Source organism: Protopterus annectens, chromosome 1.part0 (genome assembly GCF_019279795.1).
Source record: "Protopterus annectens isolate FY-2018-M chromosome 1.part0, PAN1.0, whole genome shotgun sequence".
Classification (NCBI taxonomy): Eukaryota; Metazoa; Chordata; order Ceratodontiformes; family Protopteridae; genus Protopterus; species Protopterus annectens.
Genome location: NC_056725.1, coordinates 1,485,647,291 through 1,485,664,095, shown reverse-complemented (window position 1 = coordinate 1,485,664,095; position 16,805 = coordinate 1,485,647,291). Strand labels below are relative to the sequence as shown.

Genomic DNA, 16,805 nt, shown 5'->3' with positions numbered 1-16,805 from the left:
TGCAACTGTGGTACCACTTCACAAAGGCGGTGCCTCCACCGACCCTGGAAATTACCGCCCATTAGCTTGACAAGCCTTATCTGCAAAGCCATGGAGAGGATCATAATGGACCTCATAAATAAAGACATAGGGAATTTGCAGACTTTGGATCCAACCCAGTTTGGCTTTGTCAAAGGCAGATCATGCCTTTTAAACTTGGTTGACTTTTTCAAACAGTCACCAAAGCCATTGATGAGGGAAAGGCAGTCCATACAGCCTACCTCGATCTGGCTAAGGCCTTCGATACAATACCCCATTCGGTATCATTGAAAACTCATCAGCTTAAATGTCAACCCATACATCACAAGATGGGTTGCAAACTGGCTGAGTGACAGAACCCACAGGGTCAGAGCTGCTGGCGCCATGTCAGACTCAAAGCCTGTCACAAGTGGTGTCCCACAGGGTGTTTGGCATCTACTTTTCCAAGCAAACACAGGAGGGTTATAAGTTTGCAGATGACTGCAAACTGGGCACCATAGTAGAAAACACATCTGACACAGATATCCTTCAGAAGGGTCTCACAGAAACGGATAACTGGTGCCAGAGCCACAGCCTAAAGTTAAATGCCAAAAAATGCATAGTCATACTAGCTACCAAATAGGTGGCAATCCACTGAGCACAGAAGAAGTTATCAGGGACCTGGGGACCCAGGTTGATAGTAGTCTGTCATTCGACACCCATGTAGCTAAAGTAGTTAGGAAGACCTTCTACATTGCCCACCTTATCATGAAGGGATTCTCATCTAGATCAAGGGAGGTCATAGTCTCCCTTTACTCATCACTCATCAGACCAATGATTGAGTACAATGCCCCATTCGGAATGTATCTGACCCGACACTTGCAGCAGCTGGAGAGGCCACAAAGTTCCTCACCAAAAGGATAAAGGGTCTCAAAATCTGTCCTATGCTGCCCGACTGAAAGAACTCCAGCTCTATTCAGTCTCAGAGGTGACCTTTGCCTAACATACAAGGCCATGTCAAACCCAGATTTGATGAATATGCTTCACCTCAAAAATCTAGATCCATCAGAGCCACAAGGGCGGAGACTTAAACCTTGACACGGCTATTAGGATAGATTCATCACCCAAAGACTCATGTGAGGCAGAGCACCTCGCTGGCCTTGTTCAAGAGAAATCTTGACCAATGGATGGGAGATGATTACCTCAGTGTCACTGCTCGACAGAGGCACAGAAAAATAATGGGTATAGTTCCCCATACTAAAGGCTAGGCTTGTAAATGCCCTCGGGCAGATAGCCTAGTATGAACCTATGAACCTATGAACCTATGAAGTGAGTGGTATCTGAAATATGTTGACTGACTGAAATTTATGTAGTGTGCATTATGTTGCACTAATGACAGAAATAATTTTGTTTTTAAATAAAGTACCTTTCTCTGTCACTTTCTTGGTGATTGGGGGTCCTTTTATTTTGAGATAGATGTTTGGATGGATCTGTTAATATTCTTTTTTTGTTTGTTGTTTGTGAAGAGGACTTGAGTTTCAACTGCTGGGAGCTGCAAGTTTTCTTCAATATGCATTTGTGTGGTCATGAGCTCTGGTTGCATATTATTCTTGCTGTTCCTTCTTAAGTGTTTGGGTATTGCACACATACTTCTGTTTACCAGGTGATGGCAACAAATGGTGGTTTGTCACTATTCCACTGAACGACACCTTGAGCAGGAGAATATCATATTTATTGAGTCAGTTTCCCATCTTTTCCCATTGATAACCTCAGTAACTCAAACTTGGTTACACATTCAGTGACTCTAGCTTGTTATTTCAGTCTGAATACATTTAGTTGCATTTATTATTCATTTCATTCATTAGTTTTGTGAATATTTGTCACACTTTTCATTTATACAGCTAACTGGATGATAATTCAGCATTAATGTTGTATGTTTATGGAAAATGTTCTGTTTTCTTTCAGGCTATACTTGAGTTTGGTTTTGGGTAATGTGAATGTCACTCTCCTCAGCAAACAGGCTAAGTAAGTACCATTCATGTTTAACATTTTATTTATGAAAAGAATGCAATCCTTTATCCACTGATGTTTAAGTGCTTAAATAGTGGTCATGATTTTTCAGCTCTCTCTCCAAGTAATGTAATTTTGATTTCACATGCCAGATCTGTGGCATAGAGGAATGAAAGTCTAAGTTGGAAAATGCACAGGAAGGCTTAAAGTGAGGTTGTTTTATTGGCTAGAAGCTATTTAGTCAATTTACTCAAGTTTTCATCGACTCTAAATTCTGCGTATTTGCACGACTGTTGGCGCATTACCACACAGCTCAAAAATGCTCGGCATCCTTGCCATTGTACTAGAGTTTTTCTGCATCTCGTAACATGAAGTCTGAGTTAAATACTTTTATCTGAAAAATTGGACTTTTCTAATGTATTTAATTTTACAGTTTTCTCAAAGTATTTATTCCATTTATTTGCTTTTTAAAAATGTAAAGTGCATTTGGTTTCTAGTGCACTTGCTGCTGGATTAATTGTTTGAAAATCACCTTAAAAGCGTTGTCTTAGCTTGTCTGTTAGCTTTTCACTTTTGGCTAACTTTTGTGTGATTTTACATTAAGAAGACTTGGAGTCACTCGTCTAGTGGTAGTTAGGGATGACCTAGTCTGTTTTGAAATAAAAATAACTGCCGCTGGCAGCAAAATACTCCACAAAAGACAGTTTAATAACTTCCAAACCAATAAAGTAAGCGCTTTCATCTTACTTTAATGAGTAAAACTTCATCAGACAAAGTAACACATTAATCCATTGCCATATATACACAAATTAGACTTGGTCACATGGCTAAATCATGTAAAAACAATTAAAGGACAAACACCTAAAGTTACAAAATGTAGAAATACAAAATATTAAGTTCATTGGAAAATGTCCATTGAGAAAATGTTATTTGCTAAGAAAACAGTTAGAAAAGCATTGAAAAACATTAAGAATAAGAAAACATTATAGCAACCGTAAACTGGACTAAAATGCATACAGAAACCTATATAATCCTTCATAATAAACGGATGTTCTTCGTGTTTCACTGTTGCAGTCATCACACTTGGGTTATCTGCCTGCAGGTAGCCCTCAGTCGACCCGAATGCCAGAATCTTGGGATTTCTGCGTCAGTTGCTGTCACCTCTTCCATGACATCAGGTCGTCAGGGGTGAAAAGCATGCAGCCGATGCCATTACATCAGTCTTTTTCTTGCCGAGAAGGAGCCTGAAGCAGAAGCAGTTTGCAAGCGCCAGTCGGCCGCTACCTGAAATTTTCATTGTTTTGAGTTTCAGACCTGAAGTTATCTAAAGCTAAGTACCCCGTTGGGGATTCTTTTTTCTTGCTCTAACCGATGTCAGAAAAAATTAACAATTGTCTTGCCTGTGGAAAGCAAATACCTCACAGAGATTTTCATTCTTACTACGCCACCTGTTTAGGCCCAGACCACGATGTCCCTCGCTGTTGGTTTTGTGCCTTGTTTAATGCCCAAACCATTCGTCGTCGGGCTATTTTTGTAGCTAAATTCTTTTGCTCTCGTTCTCCATATTCCAAAATGGCTTTGGTAAGCCATCCGACTACTGATCTTCCAAAAAAGCGCAAAGACAGAGACAGACCACATAGGTCAAAAACTGCCAACAATGCTTCCACTAAGCTAGTCGCCAGCCCGCCAGTACTCAGTGAGGCGCCTTTGCAGCCCCTGATGCCCACTTCTACAGATTCGCAGGCCTCTATTGAGACCCATTTGGAGTCCGGTATACCGCGAGATGCTTCTTCGACTATGGAACTTGTGGATGTCTCTACCTTGGATGGGTTCGGAGCCACTGTGCAGGCACCAGCTTCTGAGGGTGTATTCCGACCTACCAATATTCATATTCAACGGACTTCATTTCCAGCTAAAACTACCGAGTTTCTCAGGCCCAGAGTTTGCACTACGCCTAGAAAACCGGCGTCCAAAGCGCATGGTCAAGCTCCCATAAAATAAATGCTTAGAATGACTGAAGACCTTATTACTCTAATTTGTGGAAGCCAGCCTTCCCCTGCCAAAAGACAAAGAATTGAATTTCCTTCTTATTCTACAGACCAGGAGTCTGATGACTCTGACCCTTCTGATTAGCAGGACATACCCTTATCTACCTATGAGGACTCAGATGCAGAAGAATCCATTCCCTCTGCCTCCCCTCCAGAGGATTTTTCTTTTGGTGAAACCTTGCATACCTTAAGAGAGCATTTCCGCTGGGAATGCCAGGACTACCCTCATCCCAAAAAAAGACTCTGGGAATTTTTTGATTTGCCTCAGCACAGGCCTCGAGCTATACCCCCCTGTCCTGGATATTGTAGATGATGTCTTCTTGGAGTCCAGTCTAACTCCTGACACCTTACCACCAGCTCCTAGAAAACCTAACAGAGATACTACGGAGTACCTGACTCTCACAAATTTCTCTTTAATAATCTTACTGTGGATCCAGAGACCATTTCCCAGGGACCTAAAGACATTAAGGCTACTACAGCCAAAAACTCTACCCCTTCAGACAGGGATTCTAGAGCTTTAGACAGATGGGGTAAGACAGCATATACCTCTGCAACTCTTGCCATCAGGGCTTTGAATTGCCAGTTTCACATGTTGAAGTACCAGCAACATATTGTGGAACTATTTAAACAAAAAAATAGTGTTACTTCCAGATTGTGCAGAAAATAAAGATTTACAAGAGTTAATGCATTCTGCAAACCAAGTTAGTAAACATATTATGCAGTGTGGGTTTGATGTCTTAGAAGCATCTTGCAAGGCTGCTATTACTGGGTCTGTACTGAGAAGGCATACTTGGCTAAAGGAACAAGTTTTATCTGACCATGTCAAAGCAAAATTATTAGATGCTCCACTAAATCAGGAGTATTTGTTTGGCACAAAAGCAGAAGTTGTTCTTAAAGATGGAAGAAAAAGCTAAATCTATGCAAACTGTCAACGATTTCTTACAGGTTTGACCACCTAGATTCAGTAGGCATTGGCCTTCAAAAAACTGGTCCTTTCCACTCCCTCTCTGGCCTTCTCAGTCCAATCCCAGGGGAAACAGACCACCAAGACTACAGTCTCAGGGTATGCAGAGATCTAAACAATGGAGTGTTTCCACCTCAAAACCAGGAAGTGGTAAGCCACACCCATATGGAAAAAGTTCACAATGACTTTCCAATTATCCTTCCCAGCCATGCCCAAGTACTTGTGCCTCTAGGAGGAAAACTCGCCCTTCATGCAAAAAACTGGATGTACATTACTCAGGACCAGTGAGTTTTAAACATTGTATCCCAGGGATACAGATTCTACTTCTGCTCATTGCCAACTCCAAGCGGGTTGCCAGACCTTCCTCTGAACCAGTGGACAGAGGCTCAAAAGCACGTACTTTCCCTTCTCCATATCAGGGGTATTCAACCTGTTCCAGTAGAACAAAGGGGACAGGGTTTCTACTCCAGACTGTTCCTGGTGCCCAGAAAAGAGGGCTCTTGGTGCCATATCTTGGATCTATCAATTCTCAACACCTTTCTGGTGGTCCCAAAATTCAAAATGATTTCACTGCAACAGCTTCTTCCTATGCTAGCCAAGGATGCCTGGTTAGTCACCCTAGACTTAAAAAAAGCTTATCTGCACATCCCCATAAGGGAGTCTTGCAGGAAATATCTTCGATTCAGGGCAGGCTCTATGCACTCAGTTCTCTGCACTTCCTTTTGGCTTATCTACTGTGCCCAGAGTATTCACAAAATGCTTGACTCCAGCAATTGCATACTGCAGCCAGAGAAATATTCAGATCTACCCATACTTGGACGATTCCCTGATTCAGGCAGACAGTCAGGAATTGCTACTTCAGCACCTGGCATTTGTAAAAGGACTTCTAACTTCACTAGGATACACCATCAATGAAAATAAATCACAACTGGTGCCTAGCCAACAAATTGTATTGCTGGGAGCAAGCTTGAACACAACTTCCCAGATGGCATTCCTCACTCCAGAAACGCAGGTCCATTTGACAAACTGTTTCAACCTAATGGCCAGCAAAACCCAGCTATCTGCAAGGAAAATACTGCAAGCCCTAGGGTTCATGACCTCATGCATTCTGCTAATTCCATATGCAAGACTGCATATGAGGATACTTCAATGGTACTTAAAACGTTTCTGGTGTCAACATTCTCAGTACCTGGCAACAGTGATTCCTATAATACCTTGTCTAAGGGAAGAATTCCTTTGGTGGGCAGAAACATGCAAGCACAACAAGGAACTTCCTTTCACTCAACCCCTCGCCACCCAAACGCTGACAACAGATGCATCAGACTATGCATGGGGAGCTCACAAGGTAGGCAAATGCATTCAAGGCAATTGGAGCCCAGAACAAATCCTTCTGCATATCAATCAAAAAGAGATGCTAGCTGTACAGAATTCTCCGACAGTCTTCAAATACCTTATCCTTCCAAGACAGCTCCTGATAGACAGACAACGCCACAGTTATGTGGCACATAAACAATCAGGGCGGAACTCATTCTTACCCACTCTGCAGGGTAGCCATGGCTCTGTGGAACACAGTCTTGAGCATCAAAGTGCACCTACAAGCTCAATTCCTGTCAGGCAAGCAAAATTCACTGGCAGACGACTTAAGCAGAAATCTACTGGACCCTCAAGAGTGGAAACTGGACCCCAACTCATTCAAACATCTAACCCAGAGGTGGGGAACACCGGAGGTGGACCTTTTTGCCTTCCCCCAAAACCACCAATTGAGCAAATTTTGCCCCAGGAACCCTGTCAGCAGAGCCTGGAAGGTGGACGTCCTATCCTTTACATGGGAAAACTTCTCAATTTATGCCTTCCCTCCTCTCAAAAGTACTACTCGAGATCAAATAGGACAGGCCAAGGGCAATCCTTATCGCACCAGACTGGCCACGCCAGCACTGGTACCCACTCCTACACAGTCTGACAGCAGTGCCACCCTGGCACCTACATCACACACCTTCCCTGCTGTCTCAGCAGGAAGGACAGACTTTGCATCCACAGCTGCAAACCTAAACCTTGCAGCCTGGCTTATTCCCTAAATACACCACCAGCATCCCTCAGCAAACAGGTGCTGGATGTCATCCTTGAGGCCAGAAGGCCTAGTACTAGGAAATCCTATGCTGAAAAGTGGAAAATATCTTGTTCTTGAAGTCAGTCTCAAGGAAAGGGCACACCTCAAATCCTTGATTACCCAGCAGAGCTGCTCCACAGAGGCCTATCCTTCTCATCCATTAAGATTCATGCCTCTGCCATCTCAGCTCATTATAATACTGAGCCTCCTCTCTTCTCTCACTCTCTCATCACACAGTTCCTGAGAGGAGCTAACAATTTAAGGCCCCTTAGGAGAGCTCCCACCCTGACCTGGGACCTTAACATTGTACTGGAGAAGCTCATACTTCGCTCCTTTGAACCTGCTACTTCAGCAGAGTTAAAATTCCTCTCTTGGAAAACAGCCTTACTTCTAGCTATTACTTCAACAAGAAGAGTGTCTGAGTTACAGGCACTAATGGCGATGGAGCCCTTCATTATTTTCCATGCTGACAGGGTTTCCCTCAAGACTAGCCCTTCCTTTATGCCCAAGGTGGTATCCAGAGTGGCTTTAAACCAATCCATCCATTTGCCATCCTTTTTCCCTAATCCTCAGAATAAAGGGGAAAGGATCCTGCACTCCTTGGATGTGCACAGACAGCTCAGGTTCTACCCTGACAGGACTAAGCCTTTCAGAAAATCTGACCAGCTGCTAGTCAGCTTTGCTACAGGGGCAGAGGGCAAGTTCATTTCAAAGCAAACCATTTCCAAATGGATAGCACACTGCATCCATTTCTGCTACAAGCACCATGGAAAACCTACCCCTCTGGGGATCAGAACTCATTCCACTAGAGCTACTTCAACCTCTACAGCATTTCTCAGGGGAGTCCCCTACTAAAGACATCCTAGAAGCTGCAACCTGGAGTTCTGTAGACACCTTCACCAAGCATTACCACATACCTATTTTTTCTAAATCCAGAGCTGGATTTGCTACAGCAGTCTTACAAAGCCTACTAGCCAGCGCTAACACTTCTTGACTGCCTCCACCCTTCCTCAGCTTTGGGAATCAACCCAAGTGTGATGACTGCAACAGTGAAACACGAAGAACATAGTACAGTCGTGTACACTTACCATAAATTTAGATGTTCGAGTGTATTCACTGATGCAGTCCTAGTTTCCCTCCCTTCATCCCCCTGGTTTTCTATATCCTTTCTGCCTATCCTCTTTATGGCCATCTTTTATGGCAGGGGTATTTACTTTTTACTGGAGGTGTTCCACACCAAGTAATAGCTTCCTATTTTGGGGGCTCCTGACATTTCGGGCAAGAAAAAGATGTAATGGTGTTGGCCAAATGTTTTATATCCCTGACGACCTGACGTCATGGAAGAGGCGGCAGCAACTGACGGAGAAATCCCAAGACTCTGGTATTAAGGCTGACTGAGGGCTACCTGCAGGCAGATAACCCAAGTGTGATGACTGCAACAGTGAATACGCTCGAACCTCTACATTTATGGTAAGTGCACAAGTGTACTTTCTAACTTGACTTTAGTGTGTTATATATCCTTACTGTTAACAAGTTATTTATAATTATTTACACATTTACAACTATTAACATGAAATAAGATTATCTCTGAAGGCTCCTGAACTTTAGTACACAGGCTAATGAACTCATATCATTCAAGCCTGGTGGACTATAAGCGTTCAATCTTATTTGCCACAAAAGTTCACGGATTTCTAACATCAGACTGAAAGGTCCTCCTCTAGGGTTATGTTCTATCTGGTCTATAATCCGGAAACAAAAGCTATGCTGTGGGTGTTCCTGGACATGTTTTGCCAGAGCATTCTCCACTTTAGATTTCTTGATATTATATAAATGCTCATAGACCTTGTCTCTGAGCCTGCAATCCATCTTACTGATGTAGTAACAAGGACAGAGTTTACAAGTTGCCAAATAGACTACATTCTTAGAAAGACAAGTAAACCTTTTGTTAATAGAATACTTTCTACACCTAACAGTAAACATTTTACCTACTTCCATATATCTGCAATATGAGCAACTTTCACATTTGTACATACCAGTGGCTCTCGACAAAGAGGGCTTAACTCTGCCCAACAGATTTTTAAGGTTGGGTCCTCTTCTATAAGTGATCCTAGGGAACGCTTCAACAATAGGGGCCAGGTCCACATCTGACACTAATAAGTTCCAGTTTTTAAAAATAATCTGTCTCATGATAGGAACGTTGAGGCTGAAGGATGTAATAAAGGTGACGTTAAATAAATGAATCAGATTTTACTGAATGTAAATGGTCAATGCTAGTAGTCTGTAGACCATTCAAATGGAGGTTAGGTGCTAGGATAGGGTTAAATTCACCATAAAACCTTTTATGCTGTACTTCAAAGACCGGGCTGCTCTCACCAGTTGTCCCTTCACTACTCATCTTTTCTGCTGGTAAGGGTGACAACTGGTGAAGTGAAGGAATGAGTTGATTTCCTGTGTATCTTGTCTTTGAATAATTTTGCATTTCTGTCCTTATATAATTCAACATCTAGATATGTTATACTCTCCACACCCAGACTATGAGTGAATCTCAAAAATTGGGTAGATTCATTCAACTAGGTCACAAAATTCAAGATGTCCTCAACAATAATTTCAAACATGATGAAAATATCATCCATATATCTAGTGTAGTAATAGATATTCTTCCTAAACAGATTGTTATTGAAGACATGGTGCTGCTCCCAGTGGGCCATCACATGGTTTGCAAAACTTGCCTCACATGGAGAGCCCATTGCAAAACCTGTCTTCTGCAAGTGATAACATCCATTGAACATAAAGTAATTGTTATTCAAAATTAAATCCAATAATTCCTCTAAAAGCTCGATTTCTTTCTGAGACACCCTTTGCTCTGATTAAGCTAGTTACCCATTCGATACTCGTATCAACGGGTATTACAGTGTAAAGGTCTTTTACATCAATGGTCAAGAGTATAATATCATCCTCATACTCTTGACCATTGATGCTGTTCAAAAATGATCACAAATCTTTACAGATATAATCAATCTTATCAACAAATTTCTTTAATACTGTGTCTACGTACTTCGCCAGTGGATACATAATGAGATTTTTCTCATTAGCTGTGGGTTGAAGTGGTGGGTCCTTGAGGTCCTTGTGGACCTTCGGGATTCCAAAAATCATTGTGGTAAAAGGAGCCAAGCAATACAATTATATAGTTATAAAGAAATCCTGGATTCTATAAACAAATTATTAAGGAAAACTTTAATCTTCTGCTGAGCTCGATTAATTTCATGCAGGGGAGGCTAAACTGTAGTGATCAGAGCCAAGTAATTTCGACATACATCTAGTGTAGTCATTGTTGTCAAAAAACATGAGCCCACCACCTTCATCAGGCATAACAACTCTTGACATTCTGAAAGTTTAGACAGTTCAAACTCTCCCATTCCTGTTTGGTAAAATTACTGACTGTGCCCGAAGGCCTATGCTTATTAAAATTAAGTTTATCACGCAAGTCCAATTCACAAACTTATTCAAGCACTAATAAACCAGGGGGGGTTAAAGGTACTCAACACTTTACATTCATTCTTCACCTTAGGTTGTTCTTTAAACAAAAATTCCAAATTAATTTTACAAACAAATAACCTTAGATCAGTCATTGTTCTTGCAGTACCGGCTCTTAAGTCAGGAACAAAAGTTAGCCCTAAACCTCAAAGAAAATCTGACCTCGCCAAGGCCTTCGACACCATCCCCCACTCTGGAATCATTGATAAACTTACTAAGCTGGGCATAAATCCCTACGTCACTCGATGGGTTGCCAACTGGCTTACTGACAGAACCCAGACTGTAAAAGTAGCCAATTCCAAATCCAGCTCCAGACAAGTGACAAGTGGAGTACCTCAGGGTTCAGTCCTGGGACCACTCTTGTTTGGCATCTACTTCTCTGAAGTACAGGCCAACATTAAGGGACTCTGGCTAACAAAGTTTGCAGATGACTGCAAACTGGGAGCCATTATTGAATCCCCAAATGATGTGGATATTCTACAAAAGGGCCTTGCAGAAACAGATGCCTGGTGCCAGAGCCATGGGCTCAAGCTTAATGCCAAGAAATGTACAGTCATCCCCTTTGGAAAAAAACATGTACCCATGAACTACCACATAGGTGGCAGGACACTAAACATCGACAGTGTCATGAGAGACTTAGGGACACAAGTGGACAGTGGTCTCACTTTTGATAACCACATCGCCACAACAGTCAGAAAATCCTTCTATGTGGCACACCTCATCACTAAGGGCTTTTCATCCAGAAAAAAGGAGGTCATTGTCCCACTGTACTCATCCCTCATTAGACCCATTATAGAGTATAATGCCCCATTTGGTATGTACCTCACAAGACATCTGCAACAGCTGGAAAGGCCACAGAAATACCTCATTAAAAGAATCACAGGCCTAAAGCAGATGCCATATGCCGACCGTCTAAAAAAAACTTCAGCTATACTCTGCGGCATATCATCTACTCAGAGGTGATCTCTGCTTAACATACAAGGCCATGTCAAACCCTGAGCTGTTGGACATGCTCCACTTAAAGAAATCCCAATCCCTCAGAGCCACACGCTCCAGGGATCTAAACCTTATCACATTGAACAAAACATGCTGGAGGGATAGGTTCCTGACCCAGAGACTCCCCATACTCTGGAATAGACTGCCCATACATGTCAAGCAGAGCACCTCATTGGCCCTCTTCAAAAGGAACCTTGATGATTGGATGGGAGATAGGAAATTCACCCCTGGGATCATGTCAGTCACCCTGCTAGACAGGGGCCCAGAGAAGTAAATATTGTGGGAAAAAATTTCCAGGGAATTGTTATGGCTAGGCTTGCATAGGCCTTAGGGCCAATAGCCTTGTACCAACCTAGGAACCTATGAACCTATAACTGCTGGTGGCATTTGCTGCAGGGGCAGAGGGGAGGACTATTTCAAAGCAAACCATTTCTAAATGGATAGGCCATTGCATTAATTTCTGCTATAAGCACCATAGAAAACCTATCCCACAGGGGATTAGACCCCATTCAACCAGGGCTGCATCTACCTCTACCGCCTTTCTCAGAGGTGTCCCTACCTGGGACATCCTAGAAGCTGCTAACTGGAGTTCTGTACATACTTTCAGCAAGCATTAACCATGTACCAGTTTTCTCTAAATCCAGAGTTGGCTTTGCCACTGCAGTCTTGCAGGGCCTTATAGCTGATCCTAATGCTATCTAAACTCCTCCCATCCTTAGCATTGGGAATCTCTCCAAATGCAATGACTGCAACAGTGAAACATGAAGAACATTGTACAGTTGTGTACACTTGCTGTAAATGTAGATGTTCGAGTGTATTCACTGTTGCAGTCCTGGTTACCCTCCTTCCAGCCCCCTTACTTCTTTTGGCTGTACCTCTACTCTCCTTTACTATGCTTTAAAGCTTTTTGGTGCATTTGCTTTTTTGTTGGAGGTATAACCGTGTGTGTGTGTGTGTGTGTGTGTGTGTGTGTGTGTGTGTGTGTGTGTGTGTGTGTGTGTGTGTATATGTATATGTATATATATATATATATATATATATATATATATGTATATATATATGTATATATATGTGTGTGTGTGTATATATATATATATATATATATATATATATATATATATATATATATATATATATATATATATATATATATATATATATATATATAAAATTGCTTCCCATTAGGAGGGCACCTGACCTGACATCTGGGGCAAGAAAAACTGAAGTAATGGTGTCGGCTGCATGCTTTATACCCCTGACTACCTGACATCATGGAAGATGAGACAGCAACCGACGCAGGACCCAAGGCTTTGATAATCAGGCCGACTGAGGGCTACTGCAAGCAGATAACCCAAATGTAATGACTGCAACAGTGAATGCACTCTAACATCTACATTTATGGTAAGAGTACACAACTGTACTTTCTCTTGATTACAGGTGTGTCTCCCCTATCAGAAGTGTGACATGACACTGTACAAGTCCAGACAATGTAAAAAGTAATTTGTAATTCAAGCACAAGAACAGTGAATTGTGAAATTTACTGTTAAACATTTCAGGCAAGTTTTTTTTTCTGGAGGGTATTTTGCACCTCCCACCTTAAGGAAGGTGATTCCCCCCCACCCAACACACACACACACACACACACGCACACACACACACACACACACTCCACCTGGCTGGTTATTTAAACTAATTGCAAGATCTCTGTAGGGTGAAGTAGGGGGGAACTACACTTAGGTACTGCAAACTCAGATTAGTATATAGCCCCTCGTTTACAGTTGCATTTCTGATCTTCTCAGGATCATAGCCACAGTTCACCGACTGCAGCAGATACCCCTAAAGTACCACCTGTGCACTGGTTTTCACTTACTAGCTGGTGACTGATCATGTCTTAAGTTTGCCACCTTATCTCATCCTTATAGTTGGCCATTTCTTATTGAAATGTGAGAGTGTGCAATCAGCCCATGCATATGACATCTTATTCTGTTATTTAGATTACATCTTGTTGTAGAATTTCAATTGTTTTAAAGTTTAAACACTGAAAGGTAGAAGGAACACTGCCATTATTAATTCCTACCCCGTGTAAAAGCTGATATTGAGCTAGAGCATGCATTTGTTTATAGTAGGCTAAATGTAAAAGTAAAGATTTTCTGCTAAATGTTTGCAAATAAAACATTCTGTTATTTACTGTTGTAGTGCCAGTTACTTATCCTTGCAGTATCGACACATTATACTTCATTGCCTGTTTCTGATAATTGCTGCAGACTTGTGTTACAGTTGCATGCAATAATTCAGACAGTATGTTCTTTTTAAGCATATACTGATAACTGGATATGCTTTGTTCCTGATGTATACACTGTATTTTATTTTATTTGGACTGGGATTCACAAATTTGTGGCATGAGAATATTAACTTTTGTGCTTTGCTTGGGCCACTACCAAACTGGATAGCTCATTATCTGTGTGCAGGCAGTGTGCATGGTGTTCAGATTATCTAATGTTGGCACTGTTGGCTGTGTCCTTTTAAGACTGCGTAATATGGAACATGTAGACTTGTTCTAAATATCATTGCTTCATAATAAAGTGGAATGCTAGAGTCGTCTTCTTCTTCTTTCGGCTTTTCCCGGTTAGGGGTCTCCACAGTGGATCATCTGTCCGCTCATGATTGGCCGTGGAGTTTTTACAGTGTCGAGTTGCCAGCCCGGCGCCCAACCTTCCACAGAAGGCACACACACATGCACACTCGCACCTAGGGCCAATTTAGAGTGTCCAGTCCACCTACTACATGTCTTTGGGATGTGGGAGGAAACCGGAGCACCCGGAGGAAACCCACACGACCACAGGGAGGACATGCAGACTCCGCACAGAAGGCACCCCAGCTGAGAATCGAACCGGAGAACCTCTTGCTGTGAGGTGGCAACGCTAACCGCTGCACCAACGTGGCCATCCTCAAGTGGAATGCTAGAGTGCTGAATGATATTCTGTTTGCACCTAATTTTAATTACCGTTTTGCTTGCCTTATGCATGCTGTTTTTTAACTGTAGTTATAACTGTATTTTTGTGCTGGAATTATACTTTTTCCTAAGAAATGCATCTCCATTGAATTTTCCATCTTACAGTTTATTCATTTTTTTAACATGTTTTATTTGTTCAATTTAATGCTTTCTTAATGATTTGCCATGTGAAATTGCCTGTCCACTTATCCTTTCTCACTGACCTTAATTGAAAAACTGCTGAGAATTTCTAAGTTTCTGTACTGTGCCCTTTGGTAATGCATTCCTGGCTACTTAGCAGTACATTTTGCTCTCTGTCCTGAGTTTCTCGCTACAAATTTCTAAGCGATCTTAAGTTCAGTACCCTTTGAAGTGACTGCAGTGATGTTAGATTTATGTGAATGTCATGAACTATATTGGAGCATTCTGAAATTTGAACCAAGTGAGAATGCATGTCAATCTGTGAATAGTATCTTCCTAGGGCAGTTACAGGCACATTAGCAGAGATAGCCTTGTAAGATAGATTATTGCCTGCGTGCAGTTTTTTTCTTATAGTCTTCTTTTGTGGGTACCACTGCAGAGATACCTACAATTGATCCAATGTTGTCTTTTCTGTCCATCTCAACCTGTGGGTTATTGCATCCAACTAGGATAATGACACCGGCAACTCCAAAATGATCAGTCCTGGAGCCCTGCCTTCATTACCTATAACCCCCCTGCTCTAACTGATTCTCCTAGATCTTATTTGCCTCCATCGCCAGCAGACTGTTGTCAAAGAGCTTGTGTGGCTAAGTGGATTTTTATTGTTATATCTGCCTTTGCTATTTGCCTCCTCTATATTTTTCTGTATTTTTTCTGCAGTCTTTTGTAGTTTGTAGGGTTAGAGTTGTGCTATAGAGTTTTTAGTGTGCAGGTGTGTTAGGGGCTTATCCTTTGAACTTTTTAGTATAGGTACGTTAGGTGTTTAGGCATATCTTATGTCTATTAAAAAAAACATTCTGTTTTAACATTTTTACTAGTAGTTGTAGTCATATTAATTGCATTAGTATTGACATTCAAGCATTTTCCACTGCATTCGGGGTTCTGTATGTATTGCTTTGGTGTCTCAAATATAGATATCAAGTGTCAGGCCTGCGCCTCCTTTGGTGCCAGAGTGCTGGCAGATAGAAGCACCAGACAAGTCATGAAAGGCTTTCTCCAGCCCTCAGCTGCTTCTGCTTGTGCCTCAGCTGCTAAAATGCAAGATAGGAGAGAAAATGTCAGGGAGAAAGTCTGACGGGTCCAAAACCATGGAGTAGGAAGAGCGCAAATGCTCCTTCTTTTCCATTGAGGACCAGCTTTAACTGAAGCTTTGCAGACCTTCAGCTCCTCTGGCTTCCTGTCCGTCAGGACCTTCAGTGCCACTTCGGCCCCCATTTGGCCCTTTGCCAGTTGTTGAGATCCTGAATTCAAAGTCCACTAATTTCCCTACCCCTATAGGTAGGTGCTAGGCTAGCTGCCTTTGCGGGCCAATTTAAGCCTTGCCAGTTTCCCATTTTGTGCTCAAAATAACCTATCCCATTTGGTTATAGATTGGCCTTACCCATCCCATGGTTGATAATTTATATTACCTCTAAAGAGAATAACTTGGATCATGCCATAGATAATTTGAGGAGATCCATACATGTGATAAAGCATTTAGGAGTTGCATCTGTTTGCAAGTAGTACAGGGGCAGTCCTGGCATAAAGTTTTTGTTTCATCATCCATAGATCTAAGTTGCAGTTGAAAATGGACAGGGATGAACGTAATTTTATATGGCTGGGGAGTCTGTTCTGTAGCAGTGCTATCTTCTGCAAAATACAGCTGTTCCTCCAAACCCTTCTGTTAATATGGAAGAGGTTTAGATTCTTAGATCAACTGTTTTTCATTTCGTTTGACTTGCTGATGAGCAGTAAATCCATCAGTAATGGGTCGGAGGATACCTTGTATGCAGACACAGGTCACCTCTTAGCAGTCTATAAAATAATGGTTATAGTGACAGAGCTTTGAGTCAGTCCATGTAAGACATGTTGTTTACGCTTTGTATCTTTTAGTAAGGTATTTTTGTGGGCATTCCAGCATCAATAGTGGTAATGTAATATTAATTATGTTAATTATAATTAATATAATATTGTAAT

The 16,805-nt window shown here is 41.8% G+C and overlaps 1 protein-coding gene across 2 annotated transcripts in view; it reads left to right on the top strand.

Moving 5' to 3' along the window:
- Window positions 1-16,805, top strand: part of TMEM120A (transmembrane protein 120A) — a 499,311-nt gene that overhangs the window by 217,695 nt on the left and 264,811 nt on the right. For both annotated transcript variants that reach the window (XM_044067697.1, XM_044067688.1), the window contains exon 4: window positions 1,963-2,022. In XM_044067697.1, coding sequence (XP_043923632.1) covers window positions 1,963-2,022 — 60 coding nt within the window. The remainder of the gene's footprint in view (window positions 1-1,962; window positions 2,023-16,805) is intronic.